Source organism: Vigna unguiculata, chromosome 9 (assembly GCF_037176805.1).
Source record: "Vigna unguiculata cultivar grain cowpea cultivar isolate G323 ecotype 2 chromosome 9, ASM3717680v1, whole genome shotgun sequence".
Classification (NCBI taxonomy): Eukaryota; Viridiplantae; Streptophyta; class Magnoliopsida; order Fabales; family Fabaceae; genus Vigna; species Vigna unguiculata.
Window position 1 is genome coordinate 38,808,987 of NC_140800.1, and position 22,145 is coordinate 38,831,131.

At 31.7% G+C, this 22,145-nt stretch overlaps 3 protein-coding genes across 4 annotated transcripts; 2 read left to right on the plus strand and 1 right to left on the minus strand.

The window, feature by feature from the left end:
• The first annotated feature begins 8,608 nt into the window (after positions 1-8,608).
• On the plus strand, positions 8,609-11,897 carry CUTA (Nitrogen regulatory PII-like, alpha/beta). 2 transcript variants are annotated; one of them, XM_028046106.2, is made up of 6 exons: positions 8,609-8,798; positions 8,905-9,008; positions 9,091-9,153; positions 10,040-10,071; positions 11,258-11,352; positions 11,598-11,897. In XM_028046106.2, exons 1-6 carry the CDS (start codon positions 8,632-8,634, stop codon positions 11,677-11,679), a joined length of 543 nt encoding a protein of 180 aa, XP_027901907.1. In that variant the 5' UTR covers positions 8,609-8,631; the 3' UTR covers positions 11,680-11,897. The 2 variants fall into 2 exon arrangements, with proteins under 2 accessions (XP_027901907.1, XP_027901905.1); XM_028046104.2 differs by having other exon boundaries at positions 8,612-8,819.
• Positions 11,898-14,563: 2,666 nt separating this feature from the next.
• LOC114164224 (14-3-3-like protein B) lies at positions 14,564-16,949 on the minus strand. Its single transcript, XM_028048811.2, has 4 exons — positions 16,300-16,949; positions 16,091-16,213; positions 14,896-15,012; positions 14,564-14,798 (listed from the first exon to the last, which is right to left on the minus strand). The coding sequence occupies exons 1-4, from the start codon at positions 16,783-16,785 to the stop codon at positions 14,778-14,780; spliced, it is 747 nt and encodes a 248-aa protein (XP_027904612.1). The 5' UTR covers positions 16,786-16,949; the 3' UTR covers positions 14,564-14,777.
• Positions 16,950-18,202: 1,253 nt separating this feature from the next.
• On the plus strand, positions 18,203-20,861 carry LOC114162187 (Pentatricopeptide repeat (PPR) superfamily protein). Its single transcript, XM_028045993.2, has 2 exons — positions 18,203-20,055; positions 20,144-20,861. Exon 1 carries the CDS (start codon positions 18,308-18,310, stop codon positions 19,865-19,867), a length of 1,560 nt encoding a protein of 519 aa, XP_027901794.1. The 5' UTR covers positions 18,203-18,307; the 3' UTR covers positions 19,868-20,055; positions 20,144-20,861.
• The last annotated feature ends 1,284 nt before the right edge of the window (positions 20,862-22,145 follow it).

Sequence of the window (22,145 nt, forward strand, 5' to 3'; positions counted from 1 at the left end):
GAAAACAAAAAATAAATAAAATAAAATATAGGACTCGATTTAATAAATTCAATGACATTTGACATTAATTTTAATTTATGCCACATGGCATGTAAGAAATTTGACATGCGGACAAACAAATTGAAAAATAAATATAATTAAAATTAAAAGAAAAATAAATAAGTTAAGATTTTATATAGTCTAATTAAATCAATTTTTATTTCTTAAATCGGTACAATCGGAAAAAAATGAGACATACTTAAAATTTTTTAATCAAAATTAAGACTAAAAGACTAATTAAATATTAATTAAATAAATTAAATTTTAAGTTTATAATAAATTTGAGTATTTTTAATTAAATTTATATTATACTCATTTTAATATTGAGAATTGAGACGTAATTATTACCTATCATATTTTTTTTTACAATATTAAAAAGATGCGCTAGAAATAATTATATTAATATAAAAATAATATAAATAATGTAAGCCGATGAATGACTTTTATTACATTAATAAAAATAGGTAAGATAATTAGATTGTTATGTTCTCCCACAATTTTCAATGAAAACACAATAATTTTCTTTACAATAAATACAAACCTCACAATATTTAACATAAGTAAAAAAAATAATGAGATGAAATAATAATCCCATTACTCACTTAACTACAAACTTGAATAATATAAACCAAGTAAAAAATATAAAAGTTTTGAATGTTAAATAAATACAAGATCTTTTAAAATAGGTTAAAATACATTTTTTGTCCAATTTTCGTGAAGTTTTGTTAAATAAGTCATAATTTTGGTTTTGTGTTCAAATATATTCCAATTTTCATTAACACCGTTTAAAGCATTAATGACCATGAACAATGACTGTCATGTGTCACTTTGTTATTTTTTTGAATTTTTTATAATTTTTTATAATGTTTTTAAATGTCCACATGTCAACCTAGTATCCTACCACGTGTCAATGTTTTATATTCAATTTGGTCCCAATATTTATTATTTTTTTTCAATTTAGTTTAAAATTGACCAATTTTGTCCCTATTGAATATGTGACCAAATTTAATTTTTATATCAAAGATATAATAATGTGAATTTTAATATATTATATAAAAATATTTAATAAAAATGTGAATTTTAATATAAAAATTAAATTTGGTTTCAATTTGGAAAGGGACCAAATTGGTTCATGTTAACCAAATTTGGGACTAAATTGAACAAAAATAACAAATATAAGGATCAAATTGAATATAGAACATTGACTTTGACAAGCTGTTTCACGAGCTGCTGGATTGATACGTGGATATTTACAAAAAAATAAAAAAAATAAATCACAAAGTGACATGTGACACTCAGTGTTCATGGTTGTTAATGATTTAAACGGTGTTAGCAAAAAATGACCAAATTGAACAAAATACACAAACAAATTGAAATCTATTTGAACACAACACCATAATTAGGACTTATTTAACAAAACTTGACGAAAATTGGGACCAAAAAAATATTTTAACCTTTAAAATATTTGATAGAATTTTAATTAAAAATACTCAAATTTATGATAAAATTAAATTTTAATTTAATTAAATAAAACATGTGATGCTTTTGTTATTTATAGTATATTTTGATTTCATTTACAATAATAGTAATAATACATTTTGCATTAACAAGTAACAATAAGTTTAAATTTATCTTTATAATAATTACTCTCGCTGTGTACTTATTACAGCATGGCCATGGAATTTTTCTTATCTTTTAAGGAACCAACATACAGTAGTGTATATTAAACACATATTCAATACATTGCACTTGAGTCTCCACCACCCTTCACATGTGCCAATAATTTTTTTGGGTCAAAAGAAAAAGTAAGTAAAATAATAAAGAAATTTCCCTTTCAAATAAGAAAAAAAAAAGGTGAAATTATATTTTTTCAGTGAGAAATAAAACAACAGAAAAGCAGAGTAGAAAGCAACCATGTTTAACCACTAGGCTAAATAATAAATCAATCACATGTATTAATTTCATAAGCAATAATAACGGTAATAAATAACTGATGTATATTATCAATTTATTTTATCTCGAAATCCAAAAGAGCGAGTCAATTATTAATTTGATTGATTGACAAATGAATATAATAGAATTAATGATAGACCGACAAATAAATATTTTTTATATTAAAAAAGTATTTCTAATACTAAATCCAAGTATTAAGATAAAAGTTTGATTAACAATGTAAAAATCAGATCGGGTGTCATGTTGATATAAACTATAGAATACGCGAATTTAATGAAACGGATAATTCGCTCTTAAGTATAAGTTTGAGTTCAAATTTTCCACCGACAAACTATAACCATGTTAAATATTTGGAAAAAGAACTATCATATATATAAGGGGGTTCCACCTTTTTTAACCGAGGTTAGCTATTATTATTATATTTAAAAAAATCACTAAAATAAATTTAATATGTCAAGTTTTGTAGGATAAATAAAATAAGAGTTTGTAGTCCTTTCTAGGAAATAAAATTAAAATTTATCATTATCTCAGATTTTAATAATTTTAATACATAAAAATGAACGAATACAATTATTTAAAAATAGCAACAAATTATAGTTTGTGAATGCAAACGAAATCAGCGTACTCAATTATTGAATCATAGTATTAGTGTCGTCCTCACAATGAAATTCTTGAGAAACTTTTAAAGCGCGCGAGCGATGCTGGTATTCGCGCCAGATCTTGAAAATTTTCGGTCTCTTTTTGTTTCTTATAATGAATCCAAATCGAAATTGACTCACTTACCACTTTCGTGGCCAATTTTGCAACACATAATTATTTATTTAACGAAAATTAAATACTTTATATTTAATTTCATTTTTTTGGCACGATTGAATTATATTGTAATGAGTAAAAATAATTAAGGTGTTAAATTAATACAGACTTATCATGTTTGATTTAGACCGGACTTAATTCATTGTTAGTTCTGACACAGAACTTTGAAGTTAAGGTTAAATAATTAAGCCTGATTAAAAATTATAAAGGAGCAGACCAAACTTCAAAATTATGTTTAGGAGATATTAATTAAAGAAAAAAAAATTAGGATTTTTTAAAAAAAAAATCTAAGAAAATATAATTTTTTTTCTAAATTAAAAAGATTGAGTATCCAAGTTTTCTTTTTGTTCATATAAGACAACAATGTTTTAGATATTCATATGTTAGAAATTGAAGTTGGTGGAATAGAGTTTGGGTAGTCAATTTCTTTGAAATAGAAGCTAATTTTAAATAAGACCACGATTGTTAATTTTTTTTAATTGTTTGGATATAACATTAATTTCGAGAATTCTCTTGTGGCAAAAGCATCCTTTATGTGCATTTTTTTTTGGAAAAAATTAGCCAAACAAATAGATTTTAAAAAATTGAATATTTGTGAGTTGTGTTAAGGTGACACCACTTTAGTCAAAAGTATTTTTAAGTTGAAGTTGTGATAATGTAATACAATTTTAGTTCAATGCATTTTAAACTGAAATCATATCAAGTTGACATGATTTGTTTAATTTTTGTAAAAAATTTGTTTGTGTTGAAAGTACCATGTTAGCTATAGATAAAGTGATTTCAAAGTATATAAGTACGTACAAATCTCACCCTACCAGCCGATTTTGTAGGGTTTAGTTAGACTTAAAGTTCACTTCTTAACATATTATTAGAGCCAATGGTTAAACCTATTCTAACGAGATTTGTCGTTTGTTCAATCTATTACAACATCCGCTATTGAAAAATTTGTTTGTTGAGCATATTGTTTCACCCACTATCGAACAAATCATTAACAGACTCACATAATTTCAAATTCCTGCAAATTGACACGACTTTAACTTTAAAATTATTAAAAACTAAATTATTGTGACATTAACACAACTTCTTTACAATAAAGTATATTTAATTTTGAAAGAAGCAATTGTTCGATAATTTCCCCTGAACAATTTCTGGAGCAAAACTTTGACTCAGTATGATTTAGTCATCAATCACGATCAGTCGTGAATGTTGTACCTCGAATTAGAAGGAACACAAGGTGACAATGTGGAAAACTTCGACCAATAGTTACCCGAGATCCTCTCTTTAACGCAAGTGTTGGAAAATTAACATAAGATCCTGTCTTCACTGTTTTGTAGCCGTTTGACCATATATCATCATTTTGGATGACTAATTATGAACTGTGAAAATTTGAATTTGAATGAATGTTGGACCACAAAAACCATAGCAAGCTGAGTTTAATTAGTTTCACTTAGGATCCCCGTTTCTTGGATTCAACACATAACCACAGACGTGCCTAAACATAGATTTCCAAAAAGAGACTTTAGGACACAAATTTCTAACCCTTTTAATCTTTCAAATTCTCCTTTTTCTATATACTACCTGAATTTCAACTTTTTTTTTCTGCTTTTGCAGTTTCCCTCTCATGGTCGTGCACTACCAAAACACACACACTTAAATCTTATTCCTTCTCTGCTTCACGCCAGTGTTTGTGCACATTTCAAAACCCATATTCCTCACCTTTTATTCAAATTTTTTAAGCAAATTACACGACACGACACAACACAAAGACTTTTCCTCATGGTTGAAATTCAAAAGAGAGTGTTGTTTACTGTTTGAGATCCGAGCTTAACAGGTTGTCATTCACACCCACCCTTTGTTTTTTGGTTCTTTTTTAACTCATCCCTTACGGTAGTTTCACCATTCTTTTCTCTTGGTTTGCGTTATTTTCTTCTACATGCCCGAGGTATAGTCAAATGTTTGTGCAGATGATCGCACACTGTGTTCGATTCTGACACACATTAACAAAGAACTGATCCACTATCGTGCTAACCAATTCCTTCATTCTGCATAATTTTATGCTTTTATATATATACCTTCGGTGCTTGCCTACTTGCACATCGTGTGCAAAACTATTCCTTCTGCCAAAGGCTACCGTTTTACGCTTTTGCCTTTGCTTATTACATCCTCACGTTCAAACATCACGTATCACGTGGCTATTAATAACCTGTCACATTTCAGAACAAAACTCTGCATCACAATTTGTCACATTGGATCCAATTAATCCAAAAATTTAAAACAAATAACCTTTCGAACACTACCCATCAACCTTATTTAAAAAATTTCTTCTCTCTCTCTGTATATAATTTCCTTGGCATATAAAGGTAGAATTATTATGTCTATGTAGTTCAGAATCTTCTCACTATTTTAAAAATTAAACAGCTGGATTAAGTAGTAATTTTACAATTTCCAAGGTGTGTTTGTCTTTAAAAATGGATAAAAGCTGTGTTAAGATGATGATATAGTAACGAAATAAGGTATGCGAAAGCAAAATGCCAAATTCCATGGCACAAGGAAGTACAGTGTTTTCTTATAGAATTTGTAGGCTTAACATGTTTGGCTTTATAAAAGAGTAGAATATATTAGTTAGTTGTTTATTTCTTTTCGAATTCATATTGCTATGTGATGCATTGTGAGTTGGATGACCGTTTATATGTGCATTATTATGCAAATGTTTTTTTTTTTTGGAATAATATGTAAAATTAATTCGGGAAGGAATAAGACTAACTCCCACCTTCACGATAATCTTTTGATGTATTTTTTCGTTTTAAACTTTTATTTTCTCATTTTAATGCTGTCTATTACAGAGTAATTATCATAATAAATTGTTATTAATTATATGAATTACAATATTACCATGTAGACAATAATTATAAAATTGATTGATATATGAATTACATATATAAAAATAGTATATCATCACATATTATCTTACCTTTGATACAATATTTTTAACATAATACGTAATTGATAGTGTGTTGGGTTGATAGAGTGGATTAAGTAACCAAAAGAAGGATTGTGTTACGAAAAAGTTACAATATTAATAAGAATAACGATATATGAATAATAAAAACAATGTTATTTCTTATACCGGAATCAAATGAATTTTAAATGTGATTATTAATCAACAAAATAAAAAATGAAGTTTAATAACATTTTTAAATAAATTTTACATGACTTATATATATATATATATATTTTCCATTGAAGATATCATTGTAGCAGTATTGATGACGACAAATATAGTGATGAAAGTAATAATAATAACATTATCCTTGAAATTTAAGTTTTATATAATAATTCCGAAAAATAAATGGTACAAAATTTGATTAAAACTAATTTTCGGTTGAATTGAATCAAGGTTTGTTTGAATTTCATATCACCGTGTTAAAGATAACCGCATTAGGAAAAATCTACTGCAAATTATATTTCACCCTAATGTTATTTTCAAATTCTGTTCTTGGCAATACAGTTTCCGCACAAATTGCATTATCAAAAGAAGTTTTAGCTGGGCAAATTATGCGATTGCTAGCTTTATACATTTATATTATTAAGCCCACGTAAATAGCCACTATTGTCACTCTGATTTTGCTCTTTTGTTTAAAATATTTGGTAGCTGGGATCTCGCAGAATTTAATTCCCATTTACAAACATAAACTAATTCCAGAAAGTGGAAAAAAAAACATGTCAACTGAGTGAGACAAATCGAATTTGTCTCTTTTAAACAATTGATTTCCAGCTATTCTAACAAGTCCTTGAGATTCATCACTTCATTAAATTAGTTGCACACCAAAACCATCTTTAGAGACATAAATGAGTACACTAAGATTAAACAAATCAGAGTGCTGAATATTTCATGTCAATTAAAAATAAAATTAAAATTAAAACTTATTTTGTGAAAATTGGTTGTATGTGTTGTTGATTTTCATATGATAGAAATGAAATAATGCAACCAAACCAAATCAATCCAACGCCGCGTAATGGCATTCACTGTCTAATGTGCCTCGTCCTCGGCTACAAGCTTCCACAACATATGCCGTATTTTCTGTGTCTCCACGAGAAACCCAAATCTTGCAGCAAGAAAATAAAAAAAGGTAAAAAATGGCTCTATAAATTAGTATCTACTAATTAAGAAATTATTAAAAAATAGCACATAGGTTTGTTTTTAATACTCAGAAAAATAGGATCCCACGTGGAAGGAGATTGGGTCCATCTCGATTCTTTCCAAACAGTCCTGTCTTTTTACTTCTGCTTCGTAATTAAGTAATGCTAATCACCAACATTCTTAATTAAAAACAAAACTACTATATAAACACTGTTTTAGTTGTTTAATTATTTTCTTTCCCATAACTAAAAGTAGTTAGAACCACAACGAAAATCCATGTGTTTCCACATTACTCTTACCCTCTCTTTTGATCTCTTATGTAATAACGGTTACTTTTGTTGAAAACAAACATTAAAAAACACGAATCCTTAAAATCGAAATTGTGGAGAGAATTAGAAGGAAGAGGTTTGGAGAAAGAGCAGTGGAGAGGTGGCAAAGTGGTTTTGTCTTGGCTTAAGCATTGTCTTTATCGAAAATGGAAACGAGAGAGGGTGGTTTGGTTCACACTCTGGCTATCTTATTTTTCTTGTCCCCTCCTCTTGTTCTTAATTACATCAACTAATAAACAACTAATCTCTGTTATTTTGTGTTTATTAGTCAAATCCAATATTCAGTCAACCTAACTCCGTGGACTGTGGACGGCGCATACTTATATAACAACACATAGCATTAGCATATCAATGAAGACAATAAATTATAAACAACTGAAAGCAAGTGTCATATACAATTGCAATTACCAAGACTCATGATCCTCTGCCATCTTCTTTTTCATCCTTCTTAAGCCTCACATTCGTAATCAGTAATCCAATACTTTCTATTTATTCTTTGTGCTCTTCTTAAAACCCACATTTTAAGAAAATTTTAAATAAAATAAATCTTTCAAGAAGGAACCGATAAAAAATACGGGTCCATAGGTCCGTATTTATGCGAAACGGATCAGAATTTTTAACCTATTTTAAAAATATAAGACGGGTCATTTCGATCTGCATTCTACAAGTTAAGTACGAGTCGAATCTAAATAGGTCAGACCAATTCACGTCACCATTCATAGATGAGATTCCGTACCAAAATAATTATCAATTTTGAAACTACTACTTTTTTAAGAGAAATTTATCAGAAAAATTCAATGCTAATGATACCTTAATCCAATTTAATGAGAGATTAACTATATCTCAAACCCAATCTTAAAACAACAAATTTATGGATTATTTTTTTATATGGTATTCAAGTTTTTCATAATCAATTAATTTGTGATTTAAATTCATATTTCAATTTCCAGAAAATAAGTACATTCTTTGACACTTTATTTAAATATTTACCCTGAAGAGTTGAAATATTTTTCCTTTTTTATATTATTTTTATTTGATTGAAATAAATGATCAATAAATCAATATTAATATCACATTGATTACATGTTAGGGAAACGGATTTTTGGCAGGCACGGGTCTGGTACGTGGGAGATAGGCCGAGTGTTTGGGCCTACAGATTTTTGTTTCTTTGGGCTTAGGAAACACCTGTCTATAAACTTTGGGCCTTTTTTGTGTAAAGATTAAGATTTGACAAATAACTATCAAAGAGTAGAGAGACAGGTGTCAGAACAAGAGCAAATCAAGCAAGGGAGCAGGAGTGAGGTTGATAGAGATGCGCAGCAGCATATAAGAGTGTTTCAATCCCCACTTCCCAGAATGGCTTCCACACCCTGCTCCTCTTCTACTTGTGCACCAATACAATCGTCCCTTTTCTCCTCCTTCACGCTACGACGTCGTTTGCCCCTCGTCGGAGCGTTTTGCATGCTTAGTTTGGGACTCTCTAATATTTACACCCCCTTCTATTCCTCTGCCCTCAAAACCGGGTGCGTTCTGTCTCTCTTGCGGTATTCGCTGTTCCGTCTTCGTAACGTAATCCACTTTCTCTTCGTTTCTCTCTCCATTGAGTTCAATTCATTGCCTCTGTTTCAGATCAAAATTGGGTGTCCGCAGCCACTCCGCCATCAGAATGGAAGCAAATAGCACCACTGTCCCCAGCATTGTTGTCTATGTCACTGTTCCCAACAAAGAAGCAGGTACTAGGTTTGGCTACGAACATTTTTTTTTTTTTTTAAAATTTTCTCTCTTTGATTTTCACGTGTGTTGATGGTCGTGCAGGTAAGAAATTGGCTGAAAGCATTGTCACGGAGAAGCTTGCAGCTTGTGTGAACAGGGTACCGGGTGAGAATTTCGCACTTGAGATCTCTTATAATCACTTACAGCACACTCCACCTTCTTCGTATCTGTGGTTTAAAAGTAGTAATATTTGGAAGGGGTTTGGTACTTTTAGATATTAATTGTTGTAACGAAGTACTTCTTATAATTATGCTTTTTTTCTTTTGTGATTTTGTCTCTGGATTGGAATTCGTTTTGGTAAATAAATGATTCTGGACAACGAGGAAGAACCACATATATGGTTGCCATTGCATCGTAGTTAGACTACTAAGATTGTCTTGAATTAGATTTTTGTTTTCAATGAAATAGCAAGCTCCGGAATAAAAAAATTTGCTTGTATTATGGGTTACTTTGTTTTGCATTTTTGGCATGCCCCGTGTAGGTAACCAATACTTGAATGAATTCCACCACATGACATTTGTCTTCACTTTGAGCTTATATGTTTCAATTATGGTGTGTGTAACCATGTCCACCAGTGGCATTGTTCTGGTAGGGTGGAAAAGGCCAGTCTTGATATGGTCTTGACTCTTGAGTCAATTCGTTTTCTAACCAAGTTGATTAAGAGTCAAATTGGATAAACTTAAAACGCCTATAGAAGAAGAAAATAAATTTAGTTAAGGAGGTAAAATGAATCAAACTTTTCTCGTAAGTTAAAATTGCAGTAATACATCTCTACTTTTTTAGAAGCCTCCTCATTTAGTTTCTTCATTAGTTGGGATACATCAATTGATTTTTACTAAAAAGAGAAGTTTGATTCATTTTACATTCCTGATACTTTCTTTTTATTTCTTTCTTTTAAGTGTTTGTTGAGAATATTATCCAAATGAGCTTTTTATGTAAGTTGCATGCCACGTCCGACTTTTAGAAGCTGAATGAATTATGCCTTCTGCAGGTATTGAATCAGTGTACCAGTGGGAGGGAAAGGTATAGCTTCAATATCTCCATTGACATTGAATGCAGTTTGATGAGTACTAATTTTTTTAATCGGTGTTTGAATACTAAATTACTTACAGTAACAGAAACTTGTTTAAAATGTTTTCATCTTAACATTAGAAGTTTTTATTTTCTAGCATGCATTAAAACTCACCTGAACTTGTTTAAAAAAATTTATTTGAAGGTATTGTTGTAAATTGATTATTCTAGAGTTGTCTTGCAATCTCTAAAGCATGCACTTTGACCCAGACGTGATCACTTCACTATGGCTAATGTGTAAAATATAGGACACTGTTGCTGCATACACAGGCAGAAAGGGGGTTGAGAGGGAGAGAAACCCAAATGAAATGAAATATGAGTTGTAAAAGAAGATATCAAACGATAATATTTGTATATTCAACTTTTTCCTGTGATAATGAGTCTCACAAAATGTTAAGAGACGTTCTTTTGCAATGAATCTCACAATACTTAGTCTTTTTAACAAAATATCACAAAGAAAAGTGAAATTATTCTAAGAAACGTATACACCTTCTAAACTGACTTGCTAAGTTTTACATGTTTTTCTATGATAACAAACCTCTCAAAAATAATAGAGGCGCTACTTTCAATATTTTATATTATATTTCAGGATGACTTTTGTAGAAGTAAAACTTCAATATTAATGGTAACATGTCTCCATTCATATTAAGGTGTTGACTCAAGTTTTTGAGTTGCATGGAGATGTCAGTTCAAGTGTGAGAGAGTTGGCACTTTTTTTTATTAGATACTCATGGTTTGTTCTGTTGGGTGGGGAAGAGAATGGAGAGGAAATGAAACACAAATAATGATTTTCTTTCTTCTATCTGGTTGACAAGAAAGTAGAAAGAAAAGGAGAATAAAAGATGACTTCTACAAACAAAATTCAATTCTAAATTTCTCCCTCCCTCGTCACTTTCTTTCCACCCAAACAAACTTATTAGATTTAATGAAGAGTGTCCACCATGTATAAAGTAAGTGTTAAAAACACATCCAACACCTTGACAGTTGAACGTTTTAATTGTTTGCAAATTAACAGATCCAAATTGCCATTCTTTAAAAAATTCTCATCATAACATTGTAAGTTCTTATACAATGCATTGTTTTATTTGAAACTACTGTTATAGCCTGATTTTGCTAGCTTTGTGTTGTAAATTGACAGATCCAAACTGATTCCGAGGAGCTTCTTATAATCAAGACTAGGCAATCCCTTCTGGAGGCACTGACAGAGCATGTCAAAGCACATCATGAATACGAGTAAGGGCAATACATCTAGTAAATAAGTTGGCCATAAAATTTAATTTTGCTATATAAACTCTGAACTTTAAGTTGCATTTTAGTATTCGATTCTAAAAAGAAAGCTTGGTGAAAGGAATTCTTATACCATGTATCTGTTATGTTTAAGAACACGGGCACTAAAATCCATGTAAATGAACTGAGGGGGTGTAATTGTGGAAAAAAATAGTGTGTATTCACATGCTTCTTACCTCGTCCTTTTTCAGTGTGCCAGAGGTGATCTCCTTGCCCATCACTGGGGGCAATCTTAAATATTTAGAGTGGATTAAAGAGAGCACAAGGGAATGAATATAAAGTTTATATCCAGTGTTATGGTTTCCAGAGTTCTTCTGCTCGTGTTAAATAAAGCCGGCGGCATGTCATCTATGTAACTAGGCAATGAGAATATTATGTAAAGGATGATACGGGTCTGTCTTATTGCAAATGACCGTAGTGGGTTGAATATCATGTTATGTGAATAGACCTTTTCTGTGTGATTTTATTAGCATTTGGCACTTTGTTTCTTATTTGTCTGATTCGTGTTTCCTGTACCATTCATTTATCTTTGCTTGTGTGTTTCAAAATATTTGTTTTAAATTTTCTGCATAAATTATGTATTGGCATTCCATCCACTCTTCAAGCCCTATCATTCCTTGGTTTCCACAAAACAGTGAAACACTCCTAGTTAAACTCACACAATAGTCTTGTAAAAAATCCTATATTTCGTTTTCCTTGTAGTTTATTTATAATTTATTTTAACTTATATTGTGGTCTTATAATTTATTTAAACATTACTGTGATCTTAATCGATTTTTGATTTATTCTTGTATTATAAAGACTACACAATTCATGTATTATAAAATAAAATAATTATTTATCCCATAATAACTCTTCCATACATATAAGGTGTTGGCTTATGGCAGAAACAAGTGATAAAAAAACAGAATAGTATGTTCCATATGAGAGAAGTACTTTTATTCATAAACCGAAGAAAGAGTTGCAAGAAATTGAAAGAAGCATGATCGTATAGGTGAAAGAAACATATCTCAGGTTCATTAATACCTAAGTAAGTGCAACATTCACTAAGAAGAATGACCCTTTATTAGATGAGAGAAATGATCCTTTATTACACGAGTAAAACCTTGATATGAAGCCTGAATCATAATCGAAATCATCTTCTTACATTCTGTTATTTTCTTCATTCCTCCTCACTCAAACTCCAGATGCAGTCATGGTGGAATTGGGTAATGCCAAAGATTGGGGAAAGAAACCTAATGCCAACAGGTAAGAAAGAAGAAAAGAACCAGTATTGCAGTTGTATGTTTTGCAGAGTGCCAACACTGGTCTTATTATTTGTAGGTTAAGGTTATTCAAGATAGATGAATGAAATATTGAAAACCTAATTTGAATATAATTTCATTTAATTAATTAATTATTATATTATTAACATAGATACACTCTGAATATTCTAAGTTAAATATTACAGTTATAAAAAGATATGTATTAATATTTGATGGTAATTAAATCCGGAGAGAGTAATAGTGTCTTTCTTATTTTATTAAATAAGAACTTGCTTTTATTTATTAGAAGATAAAAATATTGAATTAAAAATTATAACAAGATACTTAAAATCATGTGTCATCTTATTAAAGGATTTACACAATAATAACAACACTAGAATTAATTAAAAAATGTATTTTATTTATGTAGTTATCAAGGTATAATAATTATGATGTAACTGTAGTAATTTTCAAAATGTTATTTTTTGAAAGAAAGTATATATTAAAGAATGATAAAAATCTATCATTTTTATGTAGATGAAAGGTATTTTTAATAATATACAAAAATTTGTGAAATATAAGAGAAGTTGTAGTAGTGTAATAGATGAATCAATGGACCTCTGATTTTTAAAATAGTTCATTGAACATGAACTACGATAAATCCTTTTTATCGACAATTTTTAAATGACTTTACTACCTAATTTTTGGTTATAAGTATTCTTTATATTATTCTACCTAATTTGGTTATAAGTATTTTTTATATTACTCTCCCAAACAACAATTATACAAATTTACTCATTATCCTTTTTATCACAGATAAAATCAAATATTGTTTAATATAATAACACTTTTGGTTCTCGTATCACTCACAGTTACCAGTTCCAGTAAAAGAAAAAGTTTACAATACAGGAAAAACTCTTAAAAGAGTGCCGAAAAATAACTCCGCAAAAGGGAATAATTTACAAAAATAGTGCAATGTAATTCTACTTAATTTGTCTTTTAGTTTGATATTGCATGCAAATATTGATCATCTAAATTTCGTTAGTAAAACAGACTATGTCACGCTATTGTCAACAATGAATTTTACTTGATGAAATTATTTATGGTTGAGTCATGGAATTTTCATCGTATTTATAATTCTTTTACTCTTAAAACTAAAACAGGTCATTATTTCATACCCACAACACACACAAACTGAAATTTTTATATTTCAATAATTAAACTGAAATTTTTAAGCATAGTCTGGTTGTATGTTGAGTCAAGGACTTTTCTACATAATTAAAAAAGAAATATATTTATAAAATGAAAATAATATATATTTACAAATGTATTTGTAATTATAAATATATTTTATGTAAATTTTAACAAGTTGATATTTTAATAAAAAAAATAATTTTAATTACTTAAAATTATAATTATTTATTTGAAAATGACCAAAATGATAATTTAACCTGTGCCAACTCTGCTATGCATAGAAACTTGAACGTAAGGAATTGCTGTAGTAAGAATACACAGCATCAAAGCAATAGCAGCATAACGGTGGAAGGAAAATATCTATCAACTTACATTCATTCAGTTTTCAATAACCAAAAAAATGATGGATTAAGCAAACATTGCGCTAAGTGGTGTGGATAGTGAATCCTCAACAAATATCAAGAGTATCTGTTGGCATCTTTGAAATTTGATATTTTATGTTTGCAAACAATATATCTGTCACTGTCAGCGTCATTCGCCATAATGGCTGCAATGAAAAATGTTCTCACAGAGAGAATAATGTTGCTACAATGACACTTCAAGTTCTCAGAGGACCACATGCCTGAATGGCACCTGACCCAGTTTTTCTTAAATAGGTCCCACTTAGGAGTTATGACCCTATGTGTTGTGGGACATTGCAAGTAACACGAAACAGAAGGTAAAAAGAAGATTGCAACACATGTAATTAATTCGATATCCCATTATACAGTATCCTTTCCAATTTCCATATCATATGACACATAAAAAAGAAGCATGGTCTCTGTTCATACAGCATTATATCACAGATTGCCAATCATTTTATCAACTCTTAATTTAGCACAAAGAAATGATGACATTCAAAGCCCACCTCCATGAGAGGAAGAATACCACTTATCAGGGCTCATCTAGCTGGTCCTGCAGGAAGTGTTAAGTGTGGATAAACTCAGATTTTGATATATGAAAGGGACAATATCATTAGAAAGAGAAAATATGCTTATGTAGTGATGTTTACCTGGACATCAGAAGTCCAAAGGGTAAGGTTGTCTCTTAAAAGCTGCATTATGAGCGTGCTGTCTTTGTAGGATTCTTCTCCCAAGGTGTCCAGCTCAGCAATTGCTTCCTCAAAAGCCTTTCAAACATGAAAACGGATACGGTTAAGTGGGTTTCAGAATCAATATAAAGATGTGTTCCTGTTGCAGCTACTCAGAACAGTGGAAGCCAAGCATGAATGCAAAAAAGAGAGAGAAAGAATATCAGAAAACAAGGAATCATGTAAGCCAATACGGATAAGCCTGGATTGCTAACAGACAAATTGAAGTGTATTTTTCCAAAGGGAGAAAATGAAAATCCCATTCTCGGTTAAAGTTAACAACACTTCCAGGTCATCGAGTTCGGTACACAACTAATTAACTATATGTTACAATTCAGTAAAAAATACAAAATTTGTTCTGATGAGTTATTAAATTTCTCCAACACAACATCAACTTCATTTTTATCTTGGGAGAAAATCCAATTTTGCTGCTTTGCTGCAGCAGAACAGCAAAATTATCAGTTTGCTTCAGAACATGATTTTGCAATTGGGGAATCATGATACATTGCGGATGACCAATAACATTTCATCACTGAGTAAAAAAAAAACTGCTATGAACGAGATGAACAAAATTTCATTGACTTGTTTCTGACTGAAAGTTTCCCCTTTCTCTTAATAGTTAAACTCAAGTGAAAAACCTACCAAGCTTCATGACCAGAAAAGGTTTACCAATGGGCAATGCAATTTATTGCTCACCTACCTCAACTACCATGAGTACATATATATAGTTAAGAACCACGATCTATGTTAGCGACCTTTTTCTGGCTTTCCAGCAAGTACAGAATAACGTGCAAATTGAAATCCTCGATAAATTCAAGGAAAGAGATTCTCATAACAAGGCAAACAAGTGAAATTCACGAAATCACCCATCTTCTTTCACAATACATCTACTCAACACAAGGCATATACCAAGTCAAACAGAATTCCAGATAGTAAAAGCCCATCCCGGACATACCGGCAAAAAATAAAAAATTAAAGTTCCTATTTATTCAAAAATGTTAAATGGAAGGGGAATCTCACAGCAAAGTAAAATGAATTGATTGACGAAAGAAGTCAGAAACGTTGAAATCAAGTTGACCTGAAAATTTGAATGTGAGAAATCATGATTAACCCTTACCTGTTTAGCCATGCCACACGCTTTATCAGACTGGTTGAGGATTTCATAGTAGAAGACTGAGAAATTGAGAGCAAGACCCAATCTTATAGGGTGGGTGGGTGGAAGATCCGCATAAGCAACGTCCTAACGATAACAACAACAATCAATTGTACTGAAAACGATAAAACGAGAAAGAGAGATTGAAGAGTGAAAGGGGGGAACTTGATTACCTGGGCAGCCTTGTAAGACAACATGGTATCTTCAGCTGCGGCTTTTCGCTCATCCCCAACCTTGAATTCAGCGAGATAGCGGTGATAATCGCCCTTCATCTTCAAATAGAAGACCTTGGACTCGGTGTTGGAGGCAGAGGGGACGAGGTTGGAGTCCAAGAGGTTTAGGATGCTGGCGCAGACGTTGGAGAGCTCCGTCTCCACCTTGGATCTGTAGTGCTTGACGAGCGCCACGTGCTCCTCGTTCTTGCGACCCTCTTCCTTCTGCTCGATCGAAGAAACGATCCGCCACGCCGCACGCAGGGAGCCGATGACGTTCTTGTAGGCGACCGAGAGTAGGTTGCGCTCCTCCACGCTCAGCTCCGTGGCCGGAGTCCACCCCACCACCACCTTCTGCATGAACTCCACCATCTCCTCGTACCGCTCCGCCTGCTCCGACAGCTTGGCCAGGTACACGTACTGTTCTCTGTTCAGCCCTTCCGCCATTTTCTTCTCTCTTACCCGTAACTGTTGCTGCTATGTTCTGTATTGAAATGCAACGGTATTAAATAACACTAAAAAACCATAATACTCCCAATGAGAATGAGTTCAGACATGGTGTGCGTGTGTAGGATTGAGCTGTCTCTCCCACCCCTTCTGAGTTGGATTTCTTTTCACCTTTTTCTGTTTATAAAGCCCGTTGGCCCATTCCCTTTGGGCGTCACATATATTCTCCAGCCCTTTCTTCATTACATCTATTATTTATAATACTCGGCTGTAATAAAATGATGATTAAATATATTTTTATTCTTTAATTTTTAATAAAATTTGAAATTAGTTTATTTTTTTAACTTTAACTTAATTTAGTTTCTAAATTTTAGAAATAAGTGAATTTAATAATTTAATCAAATTTTGTTAAATTTATTTAATCTTCAAGGAATCCGAGTAGGATTTGGGTTGAACAAGGAATCCGAGTAGGATTAGGAGCGAGCATGATTTAGACCGAGTAGGATCTCGGCTGAGTTTCTCAATAGAGAATTAGGATAGGGTTACTGTGTATTTTTTTTATAACGGGAAGATTTCTGACTCGGGAGAGGGGGAATGGAGATCATGTATGGCTTTTATTTTTTTATAAATAAAACACTCGTTCCTCTTGCCAAGGGAGATAACTATCTTGGCAGTGTTCTTAAGTTTACCTAGGTTGAGAAAGTTCTCCTTATATTTTGTCTTTGATAAGGAGAGAATAAATAAAGAAATCACCTATCGACTTGACGAGCAGAGAATGAAACTTGTCCATGGTTTTGTTTCCGTACGTACGAGACCAAAACAGTCTAAAAGAGAGACTAATTCCAATTTTCACTCAAAATCAAGGGATACTAATGTATCTAAACCTAAAATCAATGGTCGAATATGTTTTTAGTCCGTGAATTGTAACACAAAATTGAAATTTGGTTTTGTTTGAATTTTTTATATAATTTGGTCATTAAACATAAAAAATGAATGAATATATTCCTTTTAATTAAATTACAATAATTTTTCTTTTGTTGCGTGTTAAGGGACGTTTCAGAATAATACTTAAACTGTGTACAGAAACATTCTAAATCAAATATCAGTTTGAAAGATCATTTAACACGTAAAAACATTACCGTGGATGAGTCAAGATAACTCATTTTTAAAGTTTATATACCAAAAATTAATCAAAATTTTATGACAAAAATGTACTCCAATTTTGTCTCAAAATTTATGAACTAAGCAAATATTTAATCCTAAAAACAAATTATCCACAACTGTAATTTCAAAATATTTAAACAGTATTCGTTAATTCGATTTTCACAAGTGAAAATTGGTCAAATTAACTAGCATTATAATACCGCAAATAAAATTAGGTTATAATTTAGTAAAAACAAAACAAAGGAACATGAAAATACTAGGTAACCCCTACCGAGTTAGACAGTATTTTTTTGGCGAGGTTTTGGTTGTTTGGTGCATCTCCTCAGTTTCAAATAATCGCTCCCTGTGCAACTTCCAAATGCGACGAACTTGTGAGGTAGAATCTTCAAACTTCATCAAATTATCAGCAATTTACCGTAGCAAGCACACCTCTTCTGAATCCTCATCGCTCCCATGGATATCGCCTCTCAAATTCACCAAACCTGCAAAACCCAAACCGGACCCTCCGCCGGAAACCGCCGCGGAACCGCCGAGGAAGCGGAAGTTCATCTCTCACGACGTCGCCATCGATTTGATAAAACGCGAGAAGGACCCGCAGCACGCCTTGAAGATATTCAACATGGTTTCACAACAGAAGGGGTTTCAACACAACAATGCCACCTACGCCACCATTCTCGAAAAGCTCGCTCGCTGCAACAAGTTCCACGCCGTGGATCGAGTCATTCACCAAATGACCTACGAAACCTGCAAATTCCACGAGGGTATATTCGTCAACCTCATGAACCATTTCTCCAAATCCTCCCTTCACGAAAAAGTGCTCCAAGCTTTTTTCTCCATTCAACCAATCGTCAGGGACAAACCCTCCCCCAAAGCCCTCACCACTTGCCTCAACCTTTTGCTCGAATCCAACCGCGTCGATTTGGCGCGAAAATTGCTCTTGCATGCCAAACGCGGTCTAACGCACAAGCCAAACGTTTGCATATTCAATATCCTTGTGAAGTATCACTGCAAGAATGGGGACTTGGAATCTGCTTTTGAAGTTGTAAATGAAATGAGAAACTCCGAGTTTTCTTACCCTAATTTAGTTACCTACTCGACCCTTATGGATGGACTTTGTCGAAATGGAAGACTCAGAGAAGCCTTCCAATTGTTTGAGGAAATGGTTTCGAGGGATCACATTGTGCCTGATCCTCTTACTTACAATGTTTTGATCAATGGATTTTGCCGTGAAGGGAAACCTGACCACGCTAGAAATGTGATCGAGTTTATGAAGAGTAATGGATGTTATCCGAATGTGTATAATTACTCAGCATTGGTGAATGGTTTGTGTAAAATTGGGAAATTGGATGACGCAAAATGGGTTTTGGCTGAGATGAAGAACGCTGGTTTGACACCGGATGCAGTTACATACACTAGTTTGATCAGTTACTTGTGTACGAATGGACAAGTTGGTGAAGGTATTCAGTTGCTTGAAGAAATGAAGGAGAATAAGATTCAAGCTGACACTGTTACGTTCAATGTGATACTTGGGGGGTTGTGTAGAGAAGGTAGATTTGAGGATGCTCTAGATATGCTTGAGAAACTCCCACAGCAGGGTGTGTATTTGAACAAAGGTAGTTACAGGATTGTTCTGAATTCCTTGACCCAAAAAGGTGAGTTGAAAAGGGCAAAGGAGTTGCTGGGGTTAATGCTAAGTAGGGGTTTTCTGCCCCATTATGCCACTTCAAATGATTTTTTGGTTTGTCTTTGTAAGGGGGGGATGGTAGATGATGCTGCCAGGGCACTATTTGATTTGGTGGAGATGGGTTTTCAGCCAGGACTTGAGACATGGGATGTTTTAATTGGGTTAATCTGCAGAGACAGGAAGTTATTGTATGTTTTTGAGCTACTTGATGAATTAGTGGTCACAGATACATGATATGTATTGGAACTGTGAAATGAAGTAATGATATTAAGAGGGGAACTGGTGCTCAGAATCTTTCGTTGGAGGGAAAGGATGATATAGAGGTTTTTTGTTCAGCAAGAAATAGCAATGCCATTGATGAAGTTCAAATGTGGCAAGGCATCCCGTATAAAATTTTCAAGAGGAAATTTGTTGCATCATATGTAAGTTTTGGGTTTGTCTTTTTCTTTTTTAAGCTAGATCTTCCTTATCCCCAGCATCAGAACCCTAAACTTTTTATACGATTTTCAGAAGCAATTGGTGCTCAGAATCCTTCACCCGAGGAAAAGAATCACATAGAGGTGTTGTATTCAGAAAAATGAGCAATGCGATGGATGAAATTACAGTGTGGCGGGGCATCCCTTATCAAAATTTTGAGGAGGAAATTTGTTGCATCAAATCTAAATTACATTTATGAGCTCTGCCCTGCATTTTTGTTTTAACTTTTCCATATCTTTTAATTAAGTTTACTGTTCTTCTTGCATCAGGATATAGCCCAATGAACTCTACATCTGCCTCTCTTAATTCTTCATTTGTGTTAGTACCATGTCATGCTTTCATGTGGAGCCCCCATGCGTCAAATTTGATGTTGTTAACTTGACCAGACATCGTTGTCAAGGGGTCCTAATTTTTGCTCTTAAGATGGATCGTCCTTGCTGCTATATCACATTTTCTTCTGTATTTAGTCTTTAGATGCTTCAATCCCTCATGAGTTAACGAAATATCAGGATCTGACTTTTGGATTCTGCAGGTTCATCAAATAATTGGTATGGAAATAAGGGAAGCACTGACCCACACTCGTAAGTTTTCATACTTGTTTAAGTGTAATTATCGATTAAGATGAAAATTTTAGCTTGTTTAGGTCTGTCCCAAACCACTGTCAGACAGATAGATCGGTTGGTCTCTTGTGCTTTAATTAACTTCTTCATTATTTAAATAATTATAAATGATAATTTAAAATATAATACTATTAATATTTTATGTTTCTTTATTAATTTCTTTTATCATCCTTATAAGATGACAGGGTTGTTTACAGCTCGATTTGAATAATTTTTTTTAAGTTGTGTGAAATAAATATTGGTATACTTTAAATTTTAATGTAAAATTCAAAATCCAAATAGGTGTTTTGTGGTTCGATTTGAATTAGTATTTTGCCATTATAAAGTTGTTAAACATTTTGCAAGAAAAAAATGCCAATAGAAAGACAAGGTGGGAATTATTTTTGTATAATTCACACTATACTTATAGTTTCAACTTTTTTCCATTTTTATGAACAGATTATACAATCTCATAGTAAAACGTTATAACTTAAATTTGTTGATTTGATTTGGTTTCGTTATTGATTTTCAATCTAAGATCTAAATGGTTTAGTAAAAAGTGAAATCAAAGAAAATATAGTTTTAGTCAATTTTTGATATTTGGAATATCAGTTATTTTTTTGTCAATTAGATTTTGAGCATTCCTATTGATAATAGGGTGATATAAAAGGTATCACTTTCAACACACTCAAGTTTACGACTATTTTCTACCATCACTTCTCATGTCGCCACTACATGAATTATTTCTTAAATATTTTCTTATATTAAATTAGCATTGAATCTCATATTTGATAATCAAACTCTTCAAATAATAATTTAGCATAATTAATATTTGATTAATAAAACATGTAATATCACAATGTAATTTAATATGTTGTGACTAACTATAGTTTAATAAATCAATTGTTTAAATAAGATAGTTCATTTTCCCTCTAGAATATCTTGAACAAATTATAAACTAGACAAAGCAAAATTGAATGAACCAATTTACGTTACCATTGTGTAGGTTTTGCAAAATGGGTCAATTCGATCTGTCTTTGACCTGCGAAAAATTGGTTGGGTTGGGTGGTCTATCATAAAAAAATCAAGTTAGAAAATGTAATGCCTGTCATATGATGGACTGGTTCATCACCTTTTTTTTATAATTTTTATAAATTTGTTTTAAAAATTATTTTTTAAATTTATTTGTGTATATATTTAAAAATAAATATTTAAAACACATTTAATTATATAAATCTTTGTTAAGTTTCAAATTAATTAATTAATATTTTTAATTGAATTAATTAAAATAATTATTATATTTACATGTTAAATTACTTTATTATAACTAATAATTTGGAACTTAATTTCTAAGTGTCCATGATGCATGCATCAGATACGTATATGACACACTAATATGTTTATTTTAAGAATAATAGGATACGATACATAATATA